The sequence below is a fragment of the Tachypleus tridentatus genome, chromosome 13 (genome assembly GCF_004210375.1).
Source record: "Tachypleus tridentatus isolate NWPU-2018 chromosome 13, ASM421037v1, whole genome shotgun sequence".
Classification (NCBI taxonomy): Eukaryota; Metazoa; Arthropoda; class Merostomata; order Xiphosura; family Limulidae; genus Tachypleus; species Tachypleus tridentatus.
The window spans coordinates 195594812-195610173 of NC_134837.1; the positions used below are offsets into that span (position 1 = coordinate 195594812).

Here is a 15362-nt window from a genome sequence, read left to right on the forward strand (position 1 = left end):
TATTGGAATATTGTGCATGGATGATGTGTCGCCCTTCTATTGGTGGAAAACCATGACTTAGTAGTGATTACATCAAAGAATGGTGAAGTAAATGTTAATATGTATTTAGAATGGAAGCACTGATTAAAGCTGTGTGCAAAAAACCCATAATATAGGTTGGATATATATATATATATTACTACGAGTACAGTGTTATGTTTGCTGTGCATATTATTTTAGGTATTATGTATATACATATGAAGAGTGATATCTTGGACTACACTATGTAGCCTGCTCTTATTGTTAAACATGTTACTTTGCACAAAAACATGCAACCATAACAATCAGATCATATATGTAATTTACAAAATACATATACATATATTGGTATATAAATACCATCAATGAACTTGACTGTGTATTGCTCCCTCTACCAAGATTTTAGTATCCTGTTACCTATGAGAATACCCTTAGAGCATAGTAGTGCAAAACATTCCAAACTTGCATAGCAGTACTTTAGAAGGATAATATATACACTAATCCACACACACACACACACACACATATATATATATATAACTCCATGGCAGTAAAAAATAATTTCCTTTATGTTATATTTCAATTTTGTTTCCTTCTTTTCAGTATATGCTTCAGATTCATCAGCTACTTTTAAACCATGGACTTTCAAGAGGTGCTCAGAGTGCACCTGGAATCTTTCATATGTATGACAGAGAAGCTTTTGGTGAGATGTTAGAGATAAATGCTGCACTATGCATGTATTTATGTTATGAAAAATAGTTGTCACTATTTGAATAGTTGAAAAATAGTTGATTCTTTTCACTAAAGTAAAGTACAATAAAAAATAAATAATTATTATAATAATATGGACTGTAACTCAGGGTTTCTGTGCAGAAACAGTGAATTATATATTTTTGAAAGTGAATGATTCAATTATGGTTAAGATTTTTATGCAATGTATCATTCACTGGAAACAAGTACATCCTGTTTTCTAACTTTCAGACTTCACATGTACCAGTCAGTGTGTGTCTGCGAATGAGCATGTATTCTTCAATGTTTAAACCCTAATGTAGGATTTTTTCAAGTTGATTTCTATAACAGCTCATATTACTATATCCTTGTTTTTCACTTTTAACAAAAATACTGGTGGAATAAGTCAAGTCCTTTACTAAATAACAATATTATACATATAATGCATTGGTTTTATCAGAAAGCTGTGTCTCATTTGTATGTCTTGATTTTTTAGTCTAAAAATCAAAACTCCATTGCATGAATATCTGCTAAATCTCTTCTTGGCTTTTTTTTTTATAATTTATTCAGAACCACACTAATCTTTAAATATAAATGATAACCTACCAGTAATGCAAACCTATATCAATTTTTGATGAATACAAAAGAAAAAAACACAGTACAGCAATGTTCATGTGAAATATGTGGCAGCATTTAAAAGAAGATTCAAGTAGATACTTTATCTTGTTCCATAAAAGCAAAAAGTACTAATGATCTCCCCTGCCTGTTTCAAAACTTGTGTGAGGGTAATATTTTGTTCTACTTGCATGTGTGGGTGATTGCACTATCAGACTGAATCATTGTTCCCAACCAAATTTCAAAAGAGGAAAGTGAATTTATTTCAATTTTTAAGGCAATTTAGAAATCAATTCTTGATTTATGTTTAATTTAAGTCTTGCAAACTGTGAGGATGATGGAGGAAGGGCAACATATTCTGAAGTTTCCAAGCTTTCCAGAAATCCTGAAGGGTTCCAAACAGGATAACATGCAAAAAAATAGTCAGACTGTTTCAGGCAAGCATCCATGGCTAACTGATGAGTTAGAGGTCAGCTATAATACCTACTTAATGTCTGATGCTGAACACTGTAAGTCATCATATTTGTTTTGTACTCCTATTTATTGAGCTCTTTACTTGCTAATACTTTTGTTAATTTGCCTATGCAAACAACTGTAAGGTCGAGGAGAACCCTTTAAAAACCTCTTTAAGTCTCTACTGAAATTACACATTTTATTATAATCGTTACAAAGTATTTTTGTTAATAGTTTCTTGTCCTTTCTGGTTTTTGTTTTGTTTTTTTATTAGTTTCATGTTTGGTAGCATCACTTTTTAATTTTAAGCAGTATAAATGTCTAAATGGGAACAAAATTGTGTAAAAGATTATTTTAAAGTCACACCTATAAAAGATAATTGATCATAAATAATGGCATAATTATGCAACATAACAAATTATTATGTTATTTGTTGTTTCCATCAACAGTTTTTACTATGAAAGAAGCATTAGAAATAATCTAGCCTTAGTTATTTTCCACTCACCAGAGTTAAATGGATTTTGAAAAATACTCAGTTTTGTAAATAGACAACAAGAAAAATACAGTTAAATCATCACTAATCATAGTGTTTTACACATTCACTTGGTTAAGAAGTACTACAAAGGTATTAACGGATAATTTTTGTTATTCAGTGAATGAAAGCATAGTCACAACAGTTGTGTTCTACAAGAATTTGTCAGTCTTTCTACCACCACGTTTTTTAATTAGAAGAGGGTAAGTAAAGGCTTTGTAACTTTTAAATTCAAATGAATGAATATAACAGACACTTTGGATGTTTGCACAAAAGATAATTGTGAAGTCATGGTTATGCTATAAACATACTTTAATATTAAAGCACTTCTTTTTTTTCACATTCGATATTATCTGGGCGTTTCTTTCCAAAATGTTAATGTTTATGGTATAAATTAATTGTGTTGTAATAATGTCTGTTGGCATTATAATTGTCCAGTTTACCAAAAAAAATTAAGAGTAAAATGTACAAATTATAGTCAATTTACAACTGTAAGCCATACGTGTACTTCCAAAACTATGAAGATTCCTGCTTTCTTTATAACATAAATCAGTTGGCCTGTCTGTATGCAACTTGTTGCAACAATTAAGTATTATTAACGTACCAGCAGATTTGCAAAAAATGTGCAGTCAAATTAGTAACTTTTTTTCCTAGTACTTATTTAAGTACAGAATTTCTAGAATAATGCAAAACAATTCTAATTACAGGTATTGAAATAAATAAGTCTTCTTGTCTTAGGCCTAACAATAGTTAATCCTTCATAAGTATGGTTTGTATTAAATAAGATGTAAATTAACATTGCAACTTTTGCATGTGTTTTGTTTTAATTTAATTAGAGCTAATCTTTACCTTTCTTAACGCAATCAGTAAATAAACCTATAATGTTGTTCTGTGGCCTAAGGTTATATAACGCTTTCTCAGAAACTTTGATAAGCTTTTAATATGTTGTTGTACAAAATGTCTGCTAAAGTTTATTTACATCTGTTAAAATGGAGTGTACATACATTTTCAGGACAAGCGAAAACTGACTATTATTATAATAGGTTTTTCTTAATATTTGTTATGGATAAATCTTGTATTTATAAAATTTTTGTTGTAAATTAATTATTCAGATTTAGATTTATGTACCTTACACTTGTTACTGAGACATACACATTAAAAAAAACATTGTTACTGAATTTTAGTTACGTTTTGTCATGACCTTCTTTAGAGATTTTACAACTTATATTTAAAAATGTTTTTAATTAACCAAGTCCACATATAAAAAGTAATTTGATAAAGTAAAGTTTACCACGAATCATTAAATACATTTGAGTGAACTGTTTCTGCCTTCTGCTGGGGTCTTCGTCATCACAGAGTCCACTGTATCATCTAAAAAACTAGAAAGAAGGCAGAAACAATCGATATAAAGTATTCAACATGTCAACATATTAAAACTTTATTTAAAAGAATACTCTGAATCCCAGATGATTGTGAGTACTATGCTGCTTTAAGTCAATTAAAACAAACAAAACAGTTTTTCCATTCGAAATGAGCTTTTTTTAAATTATAACACTTTCTTCATCAAGACTATAAAATGAAGAAACATTATGTACTTATCTACATATTTCATAATTGGTCATTTTAGTCCATCATTGTGATTATCACTTTATTTTTGGATAAAGTTTATGATGTCTTATTCATCAAGACTAAACTAAAGAAACATTGTGTACTTATCTACATGTTTCATAATTAGTCATTTTAGTCCATCATTGTGATTATCACTTTTTATTTTTGGATAAATTTTATGATGCCTCATTCATCAAGACTAAACTAATGAAACATTATGTACTTGTCTACATATTTCATAATTGGTCATTTTAGTCCATCATTGTGATTATCACTTTATTTTTGGATAAATTGTATGATGTCTTATTCATCAAGACTGTAAACTAAAGAAACATTATGTACTCATCTACATGTTTCATAATTAGTCATTTTAGTCCATCATTGTGATTATCACTTTTTATTTTTGGATAAATTTTATGATGCCTCATTCATCAAGACTAAACTAATGAAACATTATGTACTTGTCTACATATTTCATAATTGGTCATTTTAGTCCATCATTGTGATTATCACTTTATTTTTGGATAAATTGTATGATGTCTTATTCATCAAGACTGTAAACTAAAGAAACATTATGTACTCATCTACATGTTTCATAATTGGTCATTTTAGTCCATCATTGTGATTATCACTTTTTATTTTTGGATAAATTTTATGATATCTTTGCTTTTGTCCTGAATGGACATTCATTTGCTTTTGATGAAGAAAAAGTGAAAAATAAATCTCAAAAGCACCCAAACCTCATATGAACTTCTGAAAGTATTTAGTCTTGTTTATCTTACAATAATACAAACTGTATTATAACAATAATAAAAACTGTGTTTTTAGTAAGGAGGATGTAGTGTTCCTGTGAAACATGAAATTGTTTGAATTTATTGTAACTGAAATAAAGCAACCATACAAAAGGCATTTTATTTTATCAGCTAGCTTTATAGTAAATGGTATTTTATGTTTGAAAAATACACAAGGGCTGTAAACAGTCCACAAGGTTATTAGTGGGCTAATGCCATGTCTTGATTGTTTGTAGACAAATTTGGACAGTAAAAGTTACTTTTTATTGACTGAATATTAATGGCTGAACTGAGACATCTTTACAACATGCCACTAACCTTGGATCACTATGGCAGCCTCATGTCATGCAAAAAGTAATTCATGTTTTACAGTTTTATGTTTGTTCCTTTTATTGTAAAGCAACTTTGAACTATCTGATATATCAACTGCAGGGAAACAAGCCCTATCTTTTAGCATTAACAGCCCATAAACTTTCTGATGTCCCACCAGTAGACAAAAGTAGCTCATCAAATGCACTTTAAGTCATAATCAAATTTTCTGAAGCTTTTCTTGTTAGTCTAAATGCTAATAATTAAATCCAATATTGTACTTTCTGTTACAACATTAATTTAGTATGTCAGTTACCAAGGGTGCAATCCTGGGAGGGATACATTCCCCCTTCATTTTAGGTGGGGGGTATGGTGCATACAATCATCCTCCCCTACAGTTTGGTCTGTTGAATTGTTTTATTGCATCACAGGCCTACAAATTGTGTGTTTGTTCTTGTGATTCTCATGTTTTTATCATTCGAATTACATAATTAGGCATGGATGTAGGCTTTTTCAGTAGCCGAAATGTACATCTTTAATATAGACGTGCTTCTAAGCTTTTTGATCTAAACGATAGTTCATGAGCATCAGTCAGTAGGCCTAAGTATAGATGCAAGTATCGTGGCAACAAGATTACTCTGTGACTGCATGTTTACAGCTTTCAGGTTCACGTAATCAGAGATTACCAATTTGCAAATTGAACAGTCCACATAAGTGGTTACAAAAATCATCCCCTTCCCCATCGGGTGTAAAAAATCTATGCCCCTGACAGTTACAAATATATGAAGTCTATATATGACAGTATATAATATTAAAGTATTGGAACCATATTAGCCTGCATTATCATGTGAAGTTACTTGTGAGGTTGTCTGTATATATAAACATCAACTGATTACATGGCCAGTGCTATAACAGATAGTAACAGAATCCAAATTCAGAAGTATTTATTTCTTGATAGCAATGAACGGATCAGTAGTAGACCCTAAACAATCAATATCACAAAAGACTTGAAAGCCCTTTCAACATTTATTTTATTGGCACTTATAAGCATTGTCATGACAGCATCCTTTAAACATGAAAGCATTGTTAAGGGCTGTTATTTTAGATCCTCGTTAATTCTTGGACTTTACTAGTTACTAGAAATCTATGTATGGAATAAAATGATTCTTACTGTCTATATCTAATATCTAGCAAAACCACAGCCATTATTTTTACTAAATATCTGAAGTTCAGCAGGGTGTATCTTAATCAGTGTTATATAGTTGTTTGTGAATATATTGTATCATACCTGATTCAGTATGCACTTGTTTCAGTGATCATGATATTGAGAGTGAGTTGTGTTCATCTATAATGGCAGTAGGCATAAAGTCTGGGCAGCATTTGATTGGGCTTGAGCCAAATGATGTAAAAGTTCAATCAGTTCTAAAGAAGAAGGTCGCTGCTGTAAATGTAAGTAATTTAATATCAGTATACAAACAGATGATTACTTGAAAACACTTCTGAGCCTACTGCATTACAACTGCATCTCCTGAACCTCTTAGTTTATTTTGCATTAAATCTGTGAGTTATAATTACATATTATCTGGTGTTTTATACAGGAGCACATATTGGATGAGTAATAATGCCTGAATATCAGAAGTACAGTCTAGAAATGCCAAAATATATGTACCTCAGAATGGCTGGTATGGGTATTAATGCTTTTAATACCCACACCAGCCATTCTGAGATACATTTTTATTTCAAGTGGGCTTCTCGTCATCAAGAAATGCTAAATTAATATTGGATGCGGTTCATTTAGGATGTGTAAAAATGCCCGAGTGTCAGAAGTTTACTTTAGAAATTGTAATATAGTATTTGATTGTTGTGAAATTTTAATTCTTATATCATATAAAACTTTTCAAATCTTATAAATATTTCTGACCAGATTCAAAGATTCATATGAATGCCTGAAAAAGTTTTTTTAAATATTAGATTGAAACAAATGTGGCATAGTTTTCAATTCATCATTCATGAACCAGTGTTATGCTTTAATGTAGAATTGTGTTAATGAGGCATCTTTTGTATGACTGAAAGAATGATGAAACTTGACATGTTACAAAGCTTTTAAAATTATACTCAAACATTTTCCTGAAATGTCAATAAGAGAGAATCTTTTAATTTCATTTTGTTTGTTTTTACTTTTACCTACAGACAAGTAAAACTGCAGGTGTAAATTAAATTATTAATAATAACATTCCCTAGAGAAAAGAAAGCACAGATCTTGTATCGACAAATTTATCACAGGCTATTTCTTTGAACATATTCCAAATTACAAGTGCAAGTTTTGTAATAAATATTATAGATTTGTGTGATTCGTCATGCAGTATCTTAATGCTGAGTGCAGTGTGTGTGTGTGTATGAACACATACACACATCTCATTGCTATCTTTATATTATGAAACCAGTATAAGAATGTTTACAAATGGTTTCATATATTGTACAAGTAAGATACAGTAGGATGCTTTAAAGTGTGAATAATGCTCTAAATATTAAGATCATTTTCCTGTACATTTAACAAAGTAAAATACAGATAAACTGTGTAATATGTATAATAAGTTCCCTAATTATACTTAAAATTTATATGAGTGTAATTTAAATGATCCAAGTGCAGACTAGAATCAAAATATTTTTTAATTTGCTTTTTTTTTTTATTCCTGTCTAATAAACCAGTATGTCATCAGTGAAATGTAAAGGGAATTGTTTTGCTGATAAGACATGAAATATGGCTACTTGTGTTTTTTGGTATATTTGGGTAACATTATAGACCAACACAACATGTGATAGTAATTTTTATACAACACTACAATCCATTTTATCTGTGGTACTTGATGACCCCACACACATGCACATGTATACACATATGTATGCCAGTATACAAGTACGACTTGCTACTGTTGCTAAGTGCCAATGTACATACCTAGTACAATACTAAACCAATAATTGACTTACAACAAGAGATTGAAGAAGATGTCGTCTAATGATATGAAATCAAAAAAACAAAATGTATCGTTTAACACACAGCACCATGTAGAAGTTTTAACAATTTATATGTAATCTACTATACTTTACAGGTACAGGTGAAGATGTGTATGTGCTATTTTGATTTATTTTCCACCATGAATGTGCTGAGATGTACCCTCAAGTTTAAAAAGAATATTTGTCAAAATCAGTGTTATCTCAAGGAAAAAAACAAGTCATAAGGGACCTGAATGCCACAACTGTTTGACTGCAGCTGCTTTAAAATGGCATGGAATTTTTGTCAGTCATATACTGCATACAGTACACACACATTGAACTGCCAGAGGTGGAACATACACCGTACGGCAAATCAATAAAGATGTTTGTAATACATTCATATAAATATCCCAATGGAGATTTTGTAGTCCCATTTCCTTACATATACAAAAATAATCTTTTGTTAAAGTATGAAGAATTTAAAGTAAAGTATAAGCAAACATGGAATATAAGTATATATAATTTTTTATTATATGATTATCCACACACATAAGTGTGTTTATGATAGTTTTAACAAATGGGTTTTAAAGGTTTCTAAAATTACTGTTGTCTCAGGTAAAGGAAAGTGAATACAGTAGTACTACTTTATAACTCAAACACTTTATAACACTTTTGATGCAGTTACCCATTTTTACTATATTTTCAATTTAATTTCACACTGTTATGTTCCAAAGTACATTAAACATATGATGGCTTCCATAAGGCATTATGTTACAGAAACAATGCTAATTACCTTTCCTTATTCACAAATATCACTAGTTATGTTTTGAGGAAGGGAAATAAGTATTAAACTAGAGTTGATGTGATTCTTTAACTGTAATTTTCTTTTAGAATCTGGTCATATTAATTGTGTTCTTTTGTTTTGTTATAAAATTGTAGGTTGGAGCACATAACTTGTTTTGCGGGCTGGCTTTTTTTACAGATGGGTAAGTTTTTTTGACATTACACATCATCTGAGTTTTTGTTTCTTGACTTGTTCCAAGTATTTTGTGTGCAATATTTGATCTTCTAAGAAGATTGAAAATGACTCGCATATCTTACTGTAATGGACCTAGTGGACGTACTTATATGAACATGACCTGTGTAATAAATACAGCATGGCACTATCTACTGAATGGCACCACATAAAAAGTTCATTTAAAAATTTCACACTTTGAATATTCAGTGTTCAGACAATTAGAAAAATAAGTATGGTACATGCGTTAACCATTTATTTATCTGAGGTCACAGTTTTAAATAAAAATATCCTCACAACAACAACACAACTTTCACTAATACTGTACATTAGGGTTTCATTGTATCTTTATTGATCTAATATGTAAATATAGTACTAACAATGGAGTTCTTAAAAAACTGTTATATTTTTAATGAAGGGTACCACATTTAATATATAAAAACATTACAGTTTATATCAGCACAATGTGAGTACTTTTCCAATACAGTACTTTCGAGAGAAATAAATTTTTTTTTCAGAAAATGTTCATTTTCCTCTGTTTGTTTCAATAAGGTATAAATATTACAATTATTAATTATAAGCAGAAACACCAATCTGTAAGGTGACATTTCTGATAGTATCTTTAATGGAAGTAAATTTATTTTGAGGAAAATTTTTTAAATCAAAGGAAAATTCAAGGAGATTAAATTGTTATTTAACAACATATTTGTGTATTTGGATTAACTTGCCTGACAAAATAATACACACTAAGATGCGTGTCACTAGAAAATATTCAAAGTGTCATTTCACATAAACAGAAATCAAGTTTGTTTTTTTTGTTAGTGTTTTGAGTTTTAATTGTTATAGCAGATTGTTTGTAAAGACAAAATACAGTGGTTATAAATGGTATAAATCTTGATATGAAGGTAGTAAAGCACAAGGCATCAATCTCAAGCTTTTCAAGGGCCTAATTTTAAACATTTATACAATATCACTGTTATGAAACTTCAATTATTGCATTTTGTGTGTTTGAAAAAAAAAACAAATCAACAAAAGTCACATGACACCCCTTTATAACAACCACTCCAGTTTCTACCTGTTATATCTTACATATATACATGTCAGCATTTAATGTTTACAATTTCACTTCTATCTTTGATATCATTACAGTAGTATAGATAAATACAGAAGAAGCACTCTGAGGACGTGTCTGGCAAAACTCAGTCCCAACTGATTAAAAATTCCCTCGTGAGATTATTTTTGTATCAAGAAGTTTCTCTGATCATATATAGTTCCAACTTGTGAAGGATTGTGTGTGGGATACACAAATTTAATGCTTCTTATAGAAAGTATTAACTTGTGAAAGGTTCCTCTATGAACAGTACTAGCAAACCAGTCTATAAGGCCTCTTATGATTTGAAAATGCCAGAATGCCCCCTCCACACTTCTGTTGTAATATTACATGAAAAAAATCTGGAACATATTTTTATTTTAGTTATATTATAATATAGTGTATTATTTTACTTTCTTTTGCAGGGTTGTGAGTGTTTTTTGTTTGTTTGTTTTTGTTTCACTAAAGTCTTCATGGGTTTACCTACACCATTGTTGCATGATGTTAAACTTAGATGTGTACCTTAAGATGTATTAATTTAATTCACAAATGTGTACACATACATAAATGCAAAGAATGAAATAATTTTTGAAATATCAAAATTCAAATAAATGGTCACTACAGTAGCTGTAAAAGATGAGTTACCAATTTTAGAGATGTTTACATAGATATGCAGATATCTTTTTCAAAACACTGTTTTTAACATAATTATAGGTAGATAATGCATTAGTCAATTCAAGAACGATGTGAGATTTAAAAATATTGAAGAATAGTATGACAAGAATAAAAAAATCACTTTATGTTCACAGTTGATTGGGCATGTGGTTCATCATATATTAGATGATTTAAGGAAACTAAGACATCTAATAATATTACTAGAACCCATTTTTTCTTTCATCTAAATACCCAGTTGTAAAAAATTTAATAAATTTGTAATAGAGGTCTGTTATTCTGAAAGATAGGGAATATGTTGAACTATATTGTACTGAGGAATAAGTCTTATAGAATGTGATTTCTTTTTATGATACTTTAGTTCACTCAGAAAACATTAATGCATTAGATAAATCACTTTAAACCTTTCTAAGCATTAATAAACATCTACAGGTGTATTCCTTTTCCTACTTCTCCAGTTCATGGTATGAAAGTTTTAAAAAGTGGATGTTGTAATTAATACAGCTATAATTCTCATTTTAATTAGAAAAAGGCAGGTTAAATATTATTTTCCATAACCCTGACTGTGTTGTAGCGTGCTTTGCATATGGGGTTGCTTTATTTGATTAAGAAAACAATATATATATATAATTTTTAAAATAAACTGAAAATGGTGTTTAGTACACTTTAAAGAAATCTTGCATGTAGAACTGACAAAAATAGGTTTTGCTCCTCTTTTGGCATCATAGTGCACCTGTTTTATCCTTATATAGTGAATTACATCAGAAGTTTGGGATGGGACAACATGCTACATGATACATTCTGACTATCCTCCAGTAAATTAGAAAACCATGCATAAATCAAACATTCGGGGTGAGATACACACAGCACAATGTACTCCAACTATTCCTATATTATTTAAAAAATGACACATATACATTACATCAGATCTTTGGGGATAAAATAACTATTAGCTAAGTGCTAGAATAAAATTAGAATTTAAGAAACTTGTTTGTGGTAGTTGCTAGAAAAAATATCAATACAGTATTAAAAAATATATATCGATACAGTTGAGATCAAAAGTGAAGGGAAAATAAAATGCTTAACCTGTAGTTTGGTCCTGAATTATTTTTGTAAAAGATATTTGTTCATTACTCGTACCAAAATATTTTGTTTTAGTTGTTATTCTATGTACACATTCTTGAGCTGTTTTAATATTCCCTTTATCTTACCAGAAAATTGAAATTCCACCTGGAAGGTTGTCAGCCAACTGAAGAAGAAAATTATACTGTATGTGTTTGTGATAGAGTAGGGATGTTTGCAGTTTTGAAATCGTCTTTCATTCCTGTAAGTTATAACTGTGCTCATATTTTATAGAATTTATCACACACTGTCTTAGACAATGACTGTTCAGTTACCTTTATGAAAACTTTGAAAGACATGTTGGATGTGTAATGCACAAAAGGTATAGGGCTGAATGTCTTTTAGGAATTTTATTGGACTGACTTATCCTAGTTGCAAATACAAAGAAAAAGTGTTTCACTTTAACTGTGGTATCATAAGGTGGACTAATACTTTTGTTTTATAGGGGTGGGAGTTTCACGCAGGATCATCGGATACTTGTTAATATTTTAAGGACTACTATAACTTTGAACGTTTAAACCCAAAGGTCATTGTAAGATTTTGTGCCCTTTTATATTTATTTATTTTTGTTTGTAACTTCAGGTTTGAAGCCTCATGATTGTGATATTTTTTTGGTTAAATATTATTAACTTTGTTTTTATTAGAATCATGTCTTATTGAAGGACAATAATTATGCATTGTAACTGCAAAACTCTAGTGCTTTAAATTAAAAATTCAACCCTGCCCATCCCTCTGATAGGAGTCTGATATACAGGCATATAATAGTAATATTGAAATTCGTTAAAAACTCTTATAAGTTATCGTGTTGTAATGGTGGCAACACATGCTTCAGAAATTTACTGAGATTGCACTGTTCATTGTAGTGGATAGTGTCTGTCTTGCCTGTGAGGATATTGTAGTAGCATATAGCATCAGTCAGTCTATCTATAACAGATCACTCCCAGTGTTTTTTCATCAAAGCTACTGTTATTTGTGAGTTTTTCCATCTGATATCTTTAGGGAAACCAGTTTTACCTGAAATTACCACAGGAGGAATTAAACCTGAAGATTTTTTTTAATCTTTAATGTAGAAACTAGATGTGTGTTATATGCTTAATATCATATATACCAGTATGTGGGGAACACCTACCTTGTTTCCTCTCTTAAGCTTGGTATAAACAGATAAATGTTTTAAAATAAAATTCATAGCTTATGATGAAGAGTAAAACAAGATAAGGAGGTTGAGGTAGAAAATATAATGGTATGCAAGTAGTTCATTGGATATCTGCTAGTTTACATTAACTTTGATTGTTCTCTTTCGTCCTCCGCTGGTATAGCAGTAAGTCTGTGGACTTACAACACTAAAATCAGTGGTTTAATTCTCCTCGGTGGATTCAGCAGATAAACTGATGTGGCTTTGCTATAAGAAAATACACACATACGCAGTCCTTTTTCCCTGATCTCCATCAAAACTTGGTCCCCAGAACATCAAAATAGAATTAAATTGCAACTATGTTGTTGTTGGGTTTGTTTTTTGGGGATAGGGGGATATTTTTTTAATCCACCCTCTATTTCCTGGATGCTTGTAGCACTCTCTGACAAACTTAGGTCACTAATAAATTTTATGTCCTTCAGACAGCTTGGTAGCTTGATTTTGAAATGTTGTGTCTCTCTCAAAAGTTAAGTAGGCTACCATACTTAATCTTTTAAAACTTGAAAACGTTTTAGTGTAATAATTTCTCAGACTTACTACAGCTTGGAATGTAATTAGAACAATATGATTTACAATTTTTGTTCTTTTATTTGTTTAAAGTTGTTCAAATACAGTACTCGTAACTTTGTCCTATCAAAGGAATTCAAAGAGATAACTCATTAACAATGAGTTTTTCAGTTCATAGTATAGAAGATAGCAGTAGAGGATTCAAATTTGTTAACCTGATTTTGTTTACAAATAACGTCTGTAAGTGAATCATTAGTTAACTGTACCTTTTAAATTATTGGTCTACATTGTATGTTTGTAGAAGCATTATACACCCGGATAGTTTGTGTACTTTAAAACCTCATGGACCTCTATCATTTTGATATTGACACAAAAGTATAAGTTATATTTTAATATACATTATAGTTCTGTAAAATATATTCTTGTGTGTTACTTGAAATGATTCAGAAATAAAATCTTCATTTGACACATACATTTAAGTTACATTTAGAGATGGAAAAGCAGTTTATTGAAAATGTCACAAAATTTTTACAGGCTTTATATATATATATATAGAGAGAGAGAGAGCATGACATGCACATATATATATATACACACACACAGAAATTACAAACTTAGAGACAGCTTAAGTAATCCTATGCATCACATTTAACCAAGCAATTTCTTACTTTCTCCAGGTTGAATCCTTTCTGTGTAAAACTAATTATTTAGTATTTTGTTATATTATTTTGGGATGCAGGGATATTAAACAAGTCATACAAAAGACCTAGAAAGATTAAACTTGTACAGTTGTGTATGGCAAGTATGGTAATAACTTAGTCATGTGAAGTTTTTGTAAATTTGTTAGTTTGAGATGCTAGCTAATGTAATAATATACTGACTTAGTTTCAAACATTATCCATTTGTTTGATTTCATTAAAAATTTGCCAGTTCTTCATTGTTATGATTATTCAGGTTCCCCACATTCATGAAGGGTTTGATGTCATTGTCGGTGTTGGATGTGCTTTATGTATATGCCTGGTACTAATAACAATGTTAATTCTGCTAGTATGTTGGAGGTAAGTGTTAAATTCTACTTTAATGTTCTCAGCTTAACACATAAATAAAAAAAAGTAATATGCATTTATACATTATTGAAATAATTTATTGTCACAAATACTGTGTGTTTATCATAAGACAATTTGATTGATTTGAAAAGTAATATAACACTACTTTTATTATAGGAACTCAAGTTAGTGGAGTCGGAAATGAGGGGAAATTCCTAAATAGTTAATGTTTTCCAGGGAAGGTTCTGTACTTTCAGTTTACCTCCTCTAGGATCTAAACATCCACCCTCATGTTTGCCTGCGTGGTGACCTGTGAAGGGAAGGAGAGGACCCTGGTGGTTGAAGGGTTCAACCATAACACACCACTTTAGCTTTGAATTCCTGTAGACGGGCAGCCTTGGAGAGACCCACCCAGGGTCGTTCGGCTGGTTCACTTAGGCTAGGGTCAATCGAGTGCCAGTGTTGGACTTTATCAATAGGTGTTGAGGACATTGTATCTGATGCTGGTGTTTGAGTGTAGTGTTTACAAAACCCTTGCATTCTTGCAAGGTCCTTGTTTGGCATTGCAGTGCATTCCCTCATAGGGCTCCGTAGTGGTGGGGGGGATCAATGGGCACTGAAATGTTCTTACTTTATTAGGAAAAATAAATAAAAATGTAAAGAACTGGA

The 15362-nt window shown here is 30.6% G+C and overlaps 1 protein-coding gene across 5 annotated transcripts in view; it reads left to right on the forward strand.

The window, feature by feature from the left end:
* LOC143237832 (uncharacterized) overlaps positions 1 to 15362 on the forward strand; it is a 247443-nt gene that overhangs the window by 199113 nt on the left and 32968 nt on the right. For all 5 annotated transcript variants that reach the window (XM_076477475.1, XM_076477476.1, XM_076477473.1 and 2 more), the window contains 7 exons: positions 622 to 721; positions 1680 to 1871; positions 2469 to 2550; positions 6369 to 6504; positions 8989 to 9035; positions 12041 to 12152; positions 14602 to 14705. In XM_076477475.1, the coding sequence (XP_076333590.1) occupies positions 622 to 721; positions 1680 to 1871; positions 2469 to 2550; positions 6369 to 6504; positions 8989 to 9035; positions 12041 to 12152; positions 14602 to 14705 (773 nt within the window). The remainder of the gene's footprint in view (positions 1 to 621; positions 722 to 1679; positions 1872 to 2468; positions 2551 to 6368; positions 6505 to 8988; positions 9036 to 12040; positions 12153 to 14601; positions 14706 to 15362) is intronic.